This window comes from Dasypus novemcinctus, chromosome 4, assembly GCF_030445035.2.
Source record: "Dasypus novemcinctus isolate mDasNov1 chromosome 4, mDasNov1.1.hap2, whole genome shotgun sequence".
Classification (NCBI taxonomy): Eukaryota; Metazoa; Chordata; class Mammalia; order Cingulata; family Dasypodidae; genus Dasypus; species Dasypus novemcinctus.
This window is the reverse complement of record NC_080676.1, coordinates 74998356-75013105: the sequence shown is the minus strand read 5'-3', so window position 1 is coordinate 75013105 and position 14750 is coordinate 74998356. Positions and strand designations below refer to the sequence as shown.

The 14750-nt window shown below is 39.4% G+C and overlaps 1 protein-coding gene across 1 annotated transcript in view; it reads right to left on the bottom strand.

The window, feature by feature from the left end:
* The window catches only part of SLC12A8 (solute carrier family 12 member 8), a 201031-nt gene that overhangs the window by 23642 nt on the left and 162639 nt on the right, over positions 1–14750 (bottom strand). The window contains exons 11-12 of the mRNA XM_004465818.4: positions 7803–7900; positions 5839–5956 (exon numbers count right to left, since the gene is read on the bottom strand). Of these exons, the coding sequence (XP_004465875.1) occupies positions 5839–5956; positions 7803–7900 (216 nt within the window). The remainder of the gene's footprint in view (positions 1–5838; positions 5957–7802; positions 7901–14750) is intronic.

Genomic DNA, 14750 nt, shown 5'->3' with positions numbered 1-14750 from the left:
AGGAATCTGCCATTCAATCTCTATCTGACGAGATTAGCCTGCTGTTCCTAATAAACCTGTAACCACCTCCCCTGAGGAAACAGCCTCACTCCTCTACCTGAAGAGATTAATCCTGATTCACCAGATGAAATTGCAATGGAATGCCCTGATATATCAGCTTGCTAGACACATCTAATTCTTCTCATGATCCACCCCATCATCCCTCTTTTCTTCCAGACCTATAACAAGACTGAAGTCCCAACAGACCTTCTCTAGAGAACACTGACTAATAGAACTGTTTTCTGAGTTTCTGAGGAAGATGGCTCTTGTCAGTTTGTTAGTTTTTTAAAGATTCTGTGGGTGAGCAGCACACTGGAGTGTCTTATGCCACTATTTTCCTTTTAATATCTGCATGATCTCTAGTGATGTCATCTCTCTCATTCCCAATATTGGTAATTTGTGCCAGCTCTCCTTTTTTCTGATCTGTCTGGCTAGAGGTCAATCAATTTTATTGATTTTTCTCACAGAACCAGCTTTTTACTTCATTGAAACTCTTTTTCTATTTTTATATTCAGTGATTTCTCCTCTGATCTTAATTGTTTCCTTTTTAGTTTTAGGTTTCATTTGCTACCTTTTTCCAGTTCTTAAGTTGGAAGCTGAGGTCACTGATTTGAGACCTTTCTTCTTTTCTAGTTTAGGCATTTAGTGCTATATATTTCCCTCTAAATCCTGAGTTAGGTGCATCCCATCAACTTTGATATGTTGTGTTTTCATTCAAAATACTTTCTAAATTCAATTTTTTTAAAAAAAAGGAGTTACTGGGGATGGAAACTGGGACCTCATACATGGGAAGCAGGTGCTCATCCACTGAGTTATACCCTCTCCTCTCTAAACTCAACTGTGATTTCTATTATAAATCATGAGTTATTTAAAAGTGTGTTGTTTAGGGAAGCAGACGTGGCTCAACTGAGAGAGCGTCCATCTACCATATGGAGGGTCCAGGGTTTAATACCTCAGGGCCTCCTGACTCATGTGGTAAGCTGGCCCACGTGCAATGCTGCAGCGGGCAAGGAGTACCATGCCATGCAGGGATGCCCCCGTGGAGAGGTGCCCCACGTGTGAGGAGTGTGCCTTGTAAGGAGAGCTGCCCCACATGAAAAAAGTGTAGCCTGCCCAGGATCAGAGCTGCACACTTGGAGAGCTGACGCAGGAAGATTACGCAACAAAAAAGAGATGCAGTTTCCCAGTGCTACTGGATAATGCAAGTGGATGCAGAAGAACACACAGCAAATGGACACAGAGAGCAGGCAACAGGGGGGAAGGGCAGAGAAATAAATAAAAATAAATCGTTAAAAAAAAAAGTGTATTGTTTAGTTTACATATGTTTAGGGATTTTCCAGATATCTTCTGTTATTTTTTTCTCACTTCCCTTGTGGTCAGAGAATATACTTTGTATGACTTAAATACTTCTAAATTTATCAGAAAATTTTTTATATCTTAAAATACAGTTTACATTGATAAATGTTTCATGTGCATTTGAAAAGAAAGTATATTCTACTGGGTGATATATATTGTCAGGTAGTGTTCTATAAATGTCAATTAGGTCAAGTTTATTGACAATGTTATTCAAGTCTTCAATAGCCTTCCTGTTTCAATCTTTATTATTCTACAATAAAGAAAGTGGTGTTGAAATTTCTGACAATAATTGTGAATTTTATATTTCTTATTGCAGTTCTTTCAGGTTTTGCTTCACAGCTCTGTTTTTAGGTGCATAAATGTTTATATTTATTATGCCCTCTTCATGGATTTTCCCTTTATCTTTATGAAACAACCCACATTATGCCTGGCAATTATTATGTGCTCTTTGATCTACTTTGAAGTTAATATAACCATCCCAGTTTTCTTGTGATTACTGCTAGTATGGTATATATTTTCCATACTTTTCCTTTTAACCTATTTGTCTCTTTATAGTTAAAGTAGGTTTCTTGTAGGTAGCATATGGTTCAATTGTGCTTTTTTATTCAAGCTGACAATCTGCTTTTCAATGTAAAGGGTGTGTGTCATGGTTAATTTCATGTGTCAGTTTGGCTAGGTTATGTGTCCAGTCATTTGGTCAAGCAAGCAATAGCCTGATTGTTACTGTGAGGGTATTTCATAGATGGATTAGCATCTATAGTCAGTTGATTGCTACTGTGGCTAATTGCATGTATAATCAACAAAGAAAATTGCCCTCAGCAGTGACGGGAATCTCCTCATTCAATTAGTTGGAAATCTTAAAGCCAGAACTGAGAATTTTAGAAGCCAAAAAGAAGAATTCCTCCCTTTACTTCAGCCAGCCAGTTTCTCCTGGAAAATTTAACCTCACCTTCATCAGAATTTCCAACTTGCAGCCTGCCCTAAGGAATTTGTACTTGTCAATCCCCATGAACCAATTCCTATAGTAAATATCTTAAAATTTACACACACACCCACACCTCCTGTTGGTTGTGTTTCTCTCTGGAGAACCCTAACATAGGGTGTTTAGACTGTTTACTTTTAATGTGATTATTGACATGAGTTTATAGCAACCATCTTGGTATTTGTTCTTTATTTGTTCCATGTGTCCTTTATTCTCTTTTTCTGCCTTATTATGATTTAAGCATTTTAATAATGAATTTTAGCTCCTGTATTGGATTATTAGCTATAATTCTTTGTTGTGATATTTTAGTGTATGCTTTAAGATTTATATATCAAGTGATATTATATTACTTCATATATAGCATAAGAAACTTACAATGGTATACTTCCATTTCATACCTTATGGCCTGTGTACTATTAATGTCATACATTTAATTCTCCATGCTTATAAACTTCACAATAAGTTGTTAATATTTTTTCCTTTAGTCTATTATTTTTAAGGGGATTTAAATAAACAGAAAAAATATTTATATTTACCCATGTAGTTAACATTTCCAGAGATTTTCATTCTTTTATGTAGATCCAGATTTCCAACTAGAATCATTTTCCTTCTGCTTGAAGGACCTCCTTTAATATTTCTTTTAGGGTTATTGATGAATTCTTCCAGCTTTTGTATGTCTGAAAATCCTTATTTTCCCTTTGTTTTTTTTTAAAGATTTATCTTATTTATTTCTCTCCCCATCCCCACCCCCCACACCTGGTGTCTGCTCTCTTGTGTCCATTTGTTGTGTGTTCTTCTGTGTCCACTTGCATTCTTGGCAGCACTGGGAATCTGTGTCTCTTTTTGTTGCGTCATTTTGCTGTGTCAGCTCTCCGTGTGTGCGGCGCCACTCCTGGGTCCTGGGCAGGCTGCACTTTTTTCACGTGGGGCACCTCTCCTTGCGGGGCACTCCTTGTGTGTGGGGCTCCCCTCCGTGGGGGACAGCCCTGCGTGGCAGGGCATTCCTTGCGTGTGGCAGAACCGCGCATGGGCCAGCTCACCAGAAGAGCCAGGAAGCCCTGGGTTCGAACCCTGGACCTCCTATATGGTAGGTGGATGCTCTATCAGTTGAGCCACAACCACTTCCCTCCCTTTGTTTTTATTTTTTTATTATTTTTTTTCATTTTTGTAAATTGTATTTTTTTTGAAGATATATACATCTCAAAAAATGTTACATTAAAAAACATAAGATGTTCCTGTATACCCCCAGGGCCCCCTTTGTTTTTAAAAGGTAACACTGGGTAAAGTAATATAGGTAGACAGTTTTTTTTCTTATTCAATACTTTAACTATGGTGTCTCATCCTTATTTTGTTTGTCTGTATGTATCTCTTTTTTCTCTTCTTGCTTTTAAGATTTTTTTTTTACCACTGCTTTTTAAAAAAGATTTATTTATTTATTTTTATTTCTCTCCCCTTCCTTCCCCCTCCCCTTGTCTGCTCTGTGTCCATTTGCTATGTGTTCTTCTGTGTCCACTTATATTCTTGTCAGCAGCATCAGGAATCTGTGTCTCTTTTTGTTGTGTCACCTTGCTTCATCAGCTCCCTGTGTGTGCAGCGCCACTCCTGGACAGGCCGTGCTTTTTTCGCGCTGGGCAACTCTCCTTGAGAGGTGCACTCCTTGTGTGGGGGGCTCCCCCTACGTGGGGGACACCCCTGCATGGCACAGCACTCCTTGCGCGCCTCAGGACTGCGCGTGGGCCAGCTCCACACGGGTCAGGAGGCCCGGGGCTTGAACCTTGGACCTCCCCTGTGGTAGACGGATGCTCTATCAATTGAGCCAAATCTGTTTCCCATCTTTACCACTGTTTTTAAGCTGTTTTGTTTTGATGCGCCTTATAGTTTTCTTCATGTTTCTTGTGCTTGAAGTTCATTGAGCTTCTTGGACATGCAAATTTATAGTTGTCATCAAATTTGAAAATTTGTCTACCAGTTACATATATATTAGGTGTCTTGAAGTTGCCCATAGTTCACTTGTGCTCTATTTATTCAGTCTTTCCTTTGTTTTCATTTTGGATCTGCTCTTAATTCCACTCATTGTATTTTCATCTCTAGAAATTTGATTGGGGTCTTCTTAAATTTTCCACATCTCTATTTAAAATGTTTAATCTTTCTTTCCTCTAGCTTTTTGAACATATTGGATAGAGTTATAATTTCCTTGTCTATTATTTCTATCATTTGCATAATTTCTGGATTTCAATTGATTTTTCTTCCCATTTTGGGTTTTTCTCTGTTTGATTGCCTGGTAATTTTTGGTTGGATGCCAGAGAATGTGAATTTTACCTTGTTGAATGCTAAATACGTTTGTATCCATATAAATATTTTTGAGCTTTGTTCTGCAAGGTGGTTAAGTTACTTGGAAACAGTTTAATCCTTTCAGGTCTTGTTTTTAAGCTTTGTTAGCCAGAATAGGTAATATTTACTTCTGTCTGGCTCTCTCTAGGACACAGTAATTTAGTTAGGAACCATGAGCTATTCTTCATTATTCCCATTTTTTAGCTCAGGGTCAGACATATAATAGGTTGAATTTGCACAAATAAATGAATAGACTGACGTTGCTTAACTTCCTTATGCTCCTAACTTCTGCTGCCCAGTCTGCCCTGGTTGATCTTGGTCTCAACCCTCTCCCTTACGCACAACTCTTATCTACTGATGTTATTTATAGCGTCTGTATTCCTCTGCACATATGACCGCTTGATATTACACACATCTTTCCACTGTGGCTTGCCCCAGCTTCACTGCTGTGGCTTTCTGGGTCCCTGACACCCACCTTAAGCTGTTGCCAACAGCCTTCTTGTTGTCCTGAGCTTATGAGTTAACTGATCTAGGCCTATAATTACTAATTTCTTCATGCCACTCAGAACCTATACTTCTCCACATCAGTGCCTTTCTATGTGCAGTTCCTCCCACCTAGAAGGCCTTCTCCCACCCCGTTTCCACATATCCAAAGCCAGCATTCTTCACATGTCAATAGGTATTTATTTTTTTATCAGTCTCCCCCCAACCAAGAAGGTAAGTGCCATGAGGGCAGGGATTCTGTAGTTCTCACTGTTATAACCCCAGCACCTGGAGTAGTACTTGGCATGTAGTAGACTCTCAATAAATAATTGTTGGATGAATGACCAAATGAACCCCTCCCTCAAACCTCCCCTACTTCTCTTAGGTGAAATCAATTTCTCACTCTGAAATTCCAAAGCTTTTTACATATATCTTTATCATAGCATATGTCTCTCACTATCTTGGATCACAGTCCTTTATATGTATGACATCCTTCTCCTCCTAGACTATAAGCTGCTTGAAAATGGGATTCCCATCTGAGTCCGTGTTGGCACTTAATAGGTGCTCAAAATGGTTTTGTGGGTTTTTTTCCCAATGAATGCTAAAAGAGAAGAGGAAGATGGTAGCAAGATGGCGCTGCTGCTTACCAAGGTGGAGTCCTGGACTGGTTCGGCCAATGTAGAGATACACCATGGCAGCAACACCCATGTTAGCCAGGGTGTAGACCCACTGGATCACAAACACGATGAGAAGGGACCCGACCGCCTGTGAAACAGAATTGGGAAAACAAGCCCCTAATGGTTTTCCAAGTGACAGGCCAACCACAAGGCGAGGGCCATAAGAAAAAGTGGTTCCTTGCATCCACCTCTGATCTCTGTGAAAGTCTAAGTAACTGAAGTTCACTCGTAGGTTTTTAAAAATTCAATTAAGAAGACATGCGAGGAGACACTCTCTCCCAAAGCAATCCTTTAATCCAAACTATCAATGATATTTTATCCTAGCTCCTTGTCCTACTCCTCCCTACAAGAAGCAACTTGGCATGCAAGTATGCTAATTTGGTGCACCTAGAAATAACCTAACCCAGAGGTGATCAGACGTAATTATTTTAAATGTAAATTATTGATTAGAATAAGTAGTTCATTAAATATAATCTTGTCAGGCCACAGCTGCAGAAGCCAAAGCCACGCTTTGGAGTGATGAGGGAGACAAGGCTAAACAGGAGATCTGCGTGGCCCAGAGAGTTAGACTGGCAGGTTGAAGCAGGTCTCCTGCTGGAGGGAGCCAGTAGCACTCGGATGAACCTCCGTCGCTGCCTCCACGAGTTCGTCCAGGCTCAGGCCACTTACTGTGCTCAATGCTATCATCACATGCTGGACTTACAGAAACAGCTGGGCAGGTTTTCAGGCGCCTTCGCCGGCACTGCAGAGCCCGCCTCCCCACGCCTGCGCGGCACCTTGCCCTCCACCACTGCAGCCACCACGCCTGTGCTGCCCTCTGTGGCTGGCCTGGCCCCTCCAGGGGAGCCCGCCCTCTGCTTGGAGGAGGTGCCCCCCTCTGCCAGCAGGACCGGAAAGGCCCGCGTGCTCTGTGATGGCCCTGCCGGCTGATGAGCGCATCGCTGTCTGCAGCCTGCCTGGCATGGACCCTGACTGGCTCATTGGCGAGCGAGGCAATAAGAAGGGCAAGGTCCCTGTCACCTCCTTGGAACTGCTCAGCTAAGGAGGTCCCCTCCCAGGCCCCTTGTTCATTCCAGCCTGGGCAGGAAGGGATGGGTGCAGCCCTGCCACTTATCTTGTCTGTTGGTGACCCGGCTTCATAGGTGGGGAGACTAACGTCATCCTGTGCTTGCCCCTGGCCATCCATCTGTGAGGGAGCCCGAGAGACGGAATGAGCCCTGGTCCCCTTGTCCTTTGCCCCAGCCCTGCTTCTGACCTGTGACTTGGAGCCTCCAGCCCTGCCTGCATTCCCCGAGTATCCCAGTCCTCCCCTCTCCTGCTGAGGATGGAGGCGACTGGCTCAGCAGCTGTACTCAGAGCCCCAGGGCCAGGGTAGTCAGTCTGCAGACGGGCCTGAGGAAGCACGGGGGGACACTGTGGGCAAGAAGACAATACCTGCCTTTTAGATACCGAAAGCAGTAAAGGGGGAGAGCAGCAAGGCATGCAGGTTTCTGGCTGCCCTTGGGGACTGGGTGTTGTCTCCTGGCTGGAGCCACCTGGAGTGGGAGGGGGCAAGGCTGGCAGGAAAGGCAGGGTTGGGCCATGGTGCAACATCCTCCCGGGGCTACTCTTTCCCTTTTGCCAGCCCCTTACGGCTCAAGCCAAATGTCGTGGCTGCTGCCTTCACCTCTCCACACTCACTTTTTAACTGATATTTTCACTTCTGCCTGTCTGCTTGCTCTCTAGCCAATGACAAATGATAAACCATTCTTTGTGTTTATATATAATCTTGTCATACGCAATCTCATCTAAATTCTAAGACAACAGGTAGTTAAATCAATACAAGCTACTAATGAAGCTTCCATGCTTCTACTCCCACGCCCAGATCACACGTGGCCCCACCTGGATGTGCATCTGAAGTATGTTTCAGGGACAACTGAAATGAAATTACTCACCCCCAACAGGGAGACCCATGGGTTGCACATATGCGTGTAGAAAGAAGTTGCTCTCCTCTGGACATCTTGTTCCTGGAGCCTGGACTTTAGGAAGAAATCTAAAGAAGAAATGGGCCAAACCCTTGGTTACCAATTTGTTACCAAACCCTCTTCTATTTTTTAAGAGCAAATACTTGTGAACTTCTCTTCCTTCATTTTGTATCTCAGCCTGAAAGAAAACTCCTAGCACTTGCTCTTGGAGCTGGGGAGAAAGGAATGTTTTTGGCCTCCCTCCAGTCAAGGATCTGAAAAAGAAAGGGAAGGAGGGACAGAATGGAGACAGAAGTGCCTCTAAAACCCACGGCACGTCTGTCCAGATCTGTCCCGATCTCCCCTCTTTTCCAGATGGAAGAGATATATTTGGGGATTGGACATCTGGTGTTCTTGGTTCCCAGGTATGACCACTGGGGCTGCTGGGCCTTTCTGCTCAGAGATGGGCTTTGCCACTTTCTGGCTCTGAAGATCAAACCAGCTCATCCCACATTTCAGGTACATAGAGAAAATAGGTGGAGAGAGAGAAGGAGGACTAGCTCTTTCTGATGCCTTTCTCTGACACCCAGGGGTAAAGAGTTCTGGCAAATAAATAAATGTATGGTCCCTCCTCCATACATCCTCTATGCCTCATCCTTCAAGGATCTCAGGCATCTCAGATCTCCTCAGAGCCAGGCCATGCTTTATTCAGCTCCCCTTCCCAGTTTATAGCTGATTCCAGAATTACTCAATTTATCCAATGAAAATGCATATAGATAGTTTTAACAATTTAGCCTAATCACCATGACACAAATTAATAGTAATTGTAAAAAATGACATGCTGGATTAACTTTGCTCTATGTTTTTACCTGACTTCAATACTAAACCTTCAGGTGTTTTCAACCTTCATAGTTCATTGTTCAGGAAATATGGTTGACAGCTCTCTAATTAGACGTTTCTCTATTCTCTGATGCCAACTTTCTGCTTCAGCCAAACTGCCTTGAATGTGCCATCTCCTCTTCCCAGAACGCCCTTCCCCTTGCACTATATGTCCAGATGTAACAGTGGTGACAGAGGGCATCCTTTTCTTTTTACCAAAAGCTTTCTGTCTTTTGCCACTGAGTATCATGTTAACTGTGGGTTTTTCTATATGCCTTTTGTCATATTTGAGACAAGTTTCCTTCTGTTCCTAGAGTTCTAAGTTTTGTTTTGTTTTTATCAGAAAGGGGTAATAGATATTGTCAAATCATTTTTCTGCATCAATTCAGATATCATGTATTTTTTTAAAAAATTATTTCAAAATGAAAAGTTAAAAAAGAAAAAAAAAATCTATGGTATGGCTAACAAGTTATATCTTCACAAACCCATGCAGGTATTATCTAAACATTCTAATCATGATGGAAACAAAACCATTGATTCAATTTTAAAAATAATGACCCACACATAATGATCAACTGATTTTTGGCAATGGTGCCAAGACTCTGAAGTGGAAGAAGGAATAGTCTCTTCAAAAATTCATGTTGACACAACTGGATATCCACATGCAAAAGAATGAAGTTGTACCGCATCTCATACTATATCCAAAAATTAACTCAAAATGGAGCTTAAACAATAAAACTCTCTGAAGAAAACGAGTAAATCTTCATGACCTTGGATTTGGCAATGGATTCTTAGTTTATGACATTAAAAGCACAAGCAACTAAAGAACAAATAGATAAATTGGACTTCGCTGAAATTTAAAAAAAATTGTATAAAGGATATTATCAAGAAAGTGAAAAACAACTTAGAGAATGGGAGAAAATATTTGTAAATCATATATCTGATAAGATCTAGTATCTAGAATATATGAGGAACTTTTACAACACAGTGACAAAAAAACCAAACAACCCAATCAAAACATAGGCAAAAGACTTGACAGTTCTCCAAAGAATACATACAAATCCCAACAAGCATATGAAAAGATACTTATCCTCATTAGTCATTAAGATACTGCAAATCATAACACAATGAGATACCACTTCACATCCACTAGGAATACTATAAGTTTTTTTAACAAAAGGAAAAATAACAAGTGTTGGTGAGGATGTGGGAAATTGGGACCCTCAGGCATTGCCGGTAAGAATGTAAAATGGTGCAGGCACTGTGGAAAAGTTTGGTGGTTCCTCAAAAAGTTAAATATAGAATTATTCTATGACCCAACATTTCTATTCCTAGATCCAAAGAATTGAAACTAGAACTAAAAAATATACTTGCACACATATGCTCATAGCAGTATTATTTATAATAGTCAAAAGTGGAAGCAACCCAAATGTCCATCAATGGATGAATGGATAAACAAATTATATTATATACCTTCAATGGATTATTGTTTAGCCATTAAAAGGAACAAAGTATTGATACAACTATAAGGTGGATGAACTTTGAAAACACTAAGTGAAAGAAGCTGAAAAGTGGATGTGTCTCAAGTGACTGGGCTCCCGCCTACCATGTGGGAAGTCTGTGGTTCAGTACCTGATGCCTCCTAAAGAAGACAATGATCTGGCATGGCAGGCAGGTGTGGCAAGCTGACACAACAAGATAGTGCAACAAAAGGCACAAGAAGAAAAACATAATGAGAGGCACAACAAAGCAGGGAGCAGAGGTCCCCAGTGCCTCCTAAAGAGGATGAGAAGGACAGTGAACTGGTGCAATGGGCAGGCGTGGCGAGCTGATGTGACAAGATGATACAACATAAGACACAAGAGGAAAAATATAATGAGAGACATAACAAAGCAGGGAATGGAGCTGGCTTAAGTAACTAGGCACCTCCCTCCCACGTCGGAGGTCCTGGGTTCAGTTCCTGATGCCTCCCAAAGAAACAAAGAAGATGAACAGACACAGCAAGTGCAAACAATGAGGGGATGGAGAGAGATAAATAAATAAAATAAATCATAAAAAAAAGAAAGAAGCCATGTATGAACATCAGATATTATGATTCCATTTATATGAAATATTCAGCATAGGTAATCTATCTAGACAGAAAACAAATTGTTTTCTGGGGTCGGGGAAGAGAGGAATGGAGAATAACTGTTTAATGGTTACAGGGTTTATTTGGGGATCATGAAAATGTTTTATAAGTAGATAGAAATACTTGGTGGTTGCACAATATTGAAAATGTTCCTAATGCCACTGACTTGTTCGTTTTAAAATAGTTAATTTTATGTTATGTAAACTTTATTTCAAGTTTTAAGAAAATAGGTCTTAAAACAACAACAACAACAAAACTAAGCAGAGACATCAGCAACCATATCCCACAGAGAAGATGTATCTTGCCGTTTAAATGCAGGCAATTCACTAAAACAAATACACACACCAAAAACAAAAACAAAAAGCTCAGAAAAATAAATAAAAATCTAGAGTTATTATTAGACATATAAAGAAATAGGGAACTGTGACCCATACTCAAGAAAAAAAGCAATCAAAAGAAACTGAGCATGGAATGTTCTTCCAATTATTTAGGTCTTTTTAAATTTCTTTTAGCAATGCATTACAGTTTTCTGAACACAAGTGCTACGCATCCTTGCTTAAGTTTGTTCCTAAATATGTGATTCTTTTAGTTACTATTGTAAATGGAATTTTTTTCTTGACTTCCTTCTCAGATTGTGCATTATTAGTGTATAGAAACACCACTGATTTCTGCATATTGATCTTGTATCCTGATACTCTACTGAAATCATTTATTAGCTCTAGCAGCTTTGTTGTAGATTTTTTGGGATTTTCCAGATATGCAATCATACCATCTGTGAATAGTGAAAGTTTTCATTCTTCCTTTCCAATTTGGATGCCTTTTATTTCTTTTTCTTGCCTGATTGCTCTAGCTAGAACCTCTAGCACTATATAGTGAGTAACAACTGGTTTATAAATGGAATTCTGACTGAAAAAGGTAGTCTGGGGAAGTAAATGTCAGTAGAAAGTAAGCTAAAGAATAATCTAGGGACTGAATAACACTGTGAATCCAGAGACGGTTGAGAATTGTGGTTAAGGGTACAAATGCAAGAGAGTCCTTCTGTGAGTAGAGAAGATGTACATCACTAATGCAGGGTGATGGGAATATGGAGAAACATGGGAAAACTACAATTGGTGTGACCTATTGACTGTGGTTAACTATAATATTCTTGCATTAATGGTAAGCTATACTATGTTGATTATAGAGGTGTATGGAAAAAGTATGCCAAATGCATGCTATGGACCATGATTGGTAGTAATAGTCTGATGATACTATCTCATAATCTGTAACAAATATTCCATCAGGGTGTGGAGTTGTATGGGAAATCCACACATCTGTATGACTGTTTTGCAAGTTCACAATATCTGTAACAAAAATACATTTAAAAAAATAGTATGGGTTGGGGGAAAAATATACCAAATGTAAGATAAAGAATATAGTTGCTAGGAATATTTTGACAATGCTCTTGCATAGTTTGTAACAAATGTTTCACACCAATGCAAAGAGTTGGTGGAGGGGTGATGTATGAGACCGCTGTGTGATGTTATGTATGTTTATTTTGTAAGTTCACAATCTTTACTATACACTTGTTGTTTATGTGTGTTCATGTATGAATGATATACTTCAACAAAAATTTTTTAAAAAACAATTAAAAAAATAAAGGAAATCGAAAAACAATTCAAGGTCTTCCAACTGCTATTTTTCTGTTTTCAATGCAGACTTCAATCCTCAAAGTCATCTCATGGTTAAAAGTATCTGCTAGAACTCTAGTTACTACTTCTACAGTACAAAATGGTAAGAGGAAAAAAAAAAGGAAAGGAAAGCCAAAAGATTCTTGAAAAACCTTCCTTCTAAGTCCTATACAATACTTATACTTGCATCTGGTTTGCCAGAACTTTGTCACATAGCCATATTTATCTACAAAGGAAGCTTCTGAGAAATGCAGACTTTTAGCAGGATGTAATACCTGGGTTTCTGAACCAAAGGAAGAAAAAAAGAATATATATTGGAAGCAATTTTAAGAATTATTCTCAAAACCAATAAAAATGACCTAGAATCACCAAAACAAATTGAAGAAAAAATTTAGAGGACTTACATTATTGATTTTCAAGAACTACAATTAAATTAAAATAATCAAAAGAGTGTGACACAAGCATAATAATAAACATATATATATATATCAATGGACTAGAACAGAGCATCCAGAAGCATGTATATCAATTGGCTTAAGGCAATGATTCTAAGGTACTTCAATAGTGCTGCAACAATAGAATACCAGTCTGGAAAAAATTAACCTTGTTATCTCACAAGATATATTAAAATTAATTAAAAAAAAAAAGAAACAGACTCTGAATAGGCCCAGGTTTTGGATTTAAGAGACAAGACTTCAAGGCAGCTATTATAAATATGTTCAAAGAATTAAAGGAAAATATAATGCCAATGAATGTAAAACAGGTAATGTCAATGGAGAAACCAAAACTATAAAAAAGTTTCAATGAAAATTTTAGAATTGAAAAGTACATTAACAGAAGCGGATTTGCTCCTATGGATAGGGCGTCCATCTACCACACAGGAGATCCGCGGTTCAAACCCAGGGCCTCCTGACCCATGTGGAGCTGATGCTTGCAAAGAGTACCGTGCCAGCAGGGGTGTCCCCCACATAGGGGAGCCCCACACGCAAGGAGTGCGCTCCGGAAGGAGAGCCACCCAGAGTGAAAGAATGTGCACCTGCCCAAGAATGGCGCCACACACATGGAGAGCTGACACAACAAAAAGAAACACAGATTCCCAGTGCCGCTGATAAGGATAGAAGTGGTCACAGAAGAATACACAGCGAATGGACACAGAGAGCAGACAACTGAGGGGGGGGGGGAGGGGGAAGGAGGAAGGGGAGAGAAATAAATAAAAAATAAATCTTTAAAAAAAAAGAAAAGTACATTAATATAAATGAAAATTTTATAGATGGGCTTAACAGAAGATTTGAGATGGCAGAAGAAAAAGTCAGTGAATTTGAATATAGATCAATAGAAATTATCCAGTCTGAGGAACAGAGGGAAAAAGGTAGAAGAAAAAGAACAGAGCCTCAGAGACTTGTGTGAAAATGTCAGGTATACCAACAAATGTGTAATAGGAGTCCCATAGGGACAGGAGAGAAAGAAAGAAACAGAAAAAAATATTTGAAGGAATAATAGTCCAAAACTCCCCAAATTCAATGAAAAATCAAATGACATTGCCTCCAGAATTGTGTATACGTACCTGATTCCCACAGACCTACTATTTTTATTGAATTTTTAATAGGTCAATAGATTTGCAATTATACTTTAAAGGTGTTTTAATTTTAAGGTCTAGTTTATAATATAAATAGATAGAGCAAGCAGCATACGCTTTGTGTAGTGGTTAGGAATGCAAATTCTAAAGTCAGGCAGAGCTAGGTTCAAATTCTGGCTGTTTCATATGCTGAGCAAGTATGAAATTTCTCTAAGCCTCAGTTTTACCATCTGCAAAGGAATAAGAACAATGACTAAGTCTGAGATTAGATGAGATAATCTATGTAAAGGGCCTATCCCAGGACTAGGCACATAGGACATGCTCAGTAAGCACGTAACAATAAAAATTAGTTTACTGAATGGACAATGAATAAGTCTGGGAATTGATTTTTCATATGTATACTGCTTATTCTGCTCTTCTGACCTCTTTTTAGTAGAATCTGGATTTTGACCTTTCTGTTTTTAAAAATAGTATGCATTGGAAGGGATGCTTTTATCAGTGTTATTTTTCAGAATAATTGTTTCCTTCTGAGACACCAAGTTGTGCAAATGTATTTTATTTCTATTTAATCAGAAGCTTTTCGTTTTTGACGATGTTTTCAATAGTCAAAATATTCTCTCTTGCATAGCTGTAATAAATAAGAAATTTATGACTACGTAAGATATAAAATACAGTCCCCTTTATAC